The 563-nt window shown below is 47.1% G+C and overlaps 2 protein-coding genes across 6 annotated transcripts in view; both read right to left on the bottom strand.

Moving 5' to 3' along the window:
* Positions 1 to 563, bottom strand: part of LOC113204108 (UDP-glycosyltransferase UGT5-like) — a 34,393-nt gene that overhangs the window by 9,882 nt on the left and 23,948 nt on the right. Inside the window, exon 6 of one of the 3 annotated variants that reach the window (XM_052271267.1) lies at positions 289 to 539. The exons of the other annotated variants lie outside the window; for them this stretch is intronic. Within the exon in view, the coding sequence (XP_052127227.1) occupies positions 390 to 539 (150 nt within the window). The 3' untranslated portion in view covers positions 289 to 389. Of the gene's footprint in view, positions 1 to 288; positions 540 to 563 lie in introns of those variants that run through there. 3 annotated transcript variants of the gene reach the window in all.
* Positions 1 to 563, bottom strand: part of LOC113204101 (UDP-glycosyltransferase UGT5-like) — an 18,495-nt gene that overhangs the window by 13,430 nt on the left and 4,502 nt on the right. The gene's annotated exons all lie outside the window — the stretch shown is intronic.

The raw sequence follows: 563 nt of genomic DNA, 5'->3' as shown, positions 1-563 counted from the left end.
AATACTTGCAAGTGTGCAACTCGGTAGGTGTGCACTTGCAAGTGTGCAACTCCTCGGTTGAACACTTCCTACACAGTAAGTGTCCAATCTAAGGAAGTGTGCAACCGAAGATTTGCACACTTGCAAATGCACATCTACCGAGTTTAACACTTGCAAGTGTAAGACTACGGAGTTGAACACTTGCAAGTATTCAACTTGCAGTTGCACAGTTACAAGTGTTGAGCAGTTGAACACTTAGTTTATCAGTGTTGTTGTTTTATAGGCGAGGAAAAGTAAATTATCTCGAAGTGTTTGAGGAGTGTACAATAAAATATACATTGAGCTTGCGTTCCGTTTTGACTAGAACCTCGGGAACCCCTAACTTTCAAATCCTACGTAAAAACACACATTCAGTCTTTCTTCGTGCTCTTCAGGGGGTCTTTGAGTTGCAGGCCAATGCTGCGGGAGACGTAGACGGCGCACTTGGCCACCAAGAAGGCGATCAGGAGCACCACCAGCATGGCGAGCGCGAGCAGAGCGGCGATGTCGAGCATCATGACCTGGTGCCAGTACAGGTCGCGAGC

Source organism: Frankliniella occidentalis, unplaced genomic scaffold (assembly GCF_000697945.3).
Source record: "Frankliniella occidentalis isolate FOCC.00 unplaced genomic scaffold, Focc_3.1 Scaffold156, whole genome shotgun sequence".
NCBI classification, from domain to species: domain Eukaryota; kingdom Metazoa; phylum Arthropoda; class Insecta; order Thysanoptera; family Thripidae; genus Frankliniella; species Frankliniella occidentalis.
This window is presented reverse-complemented; position numbering and strand designations above follow the sequence as displayed.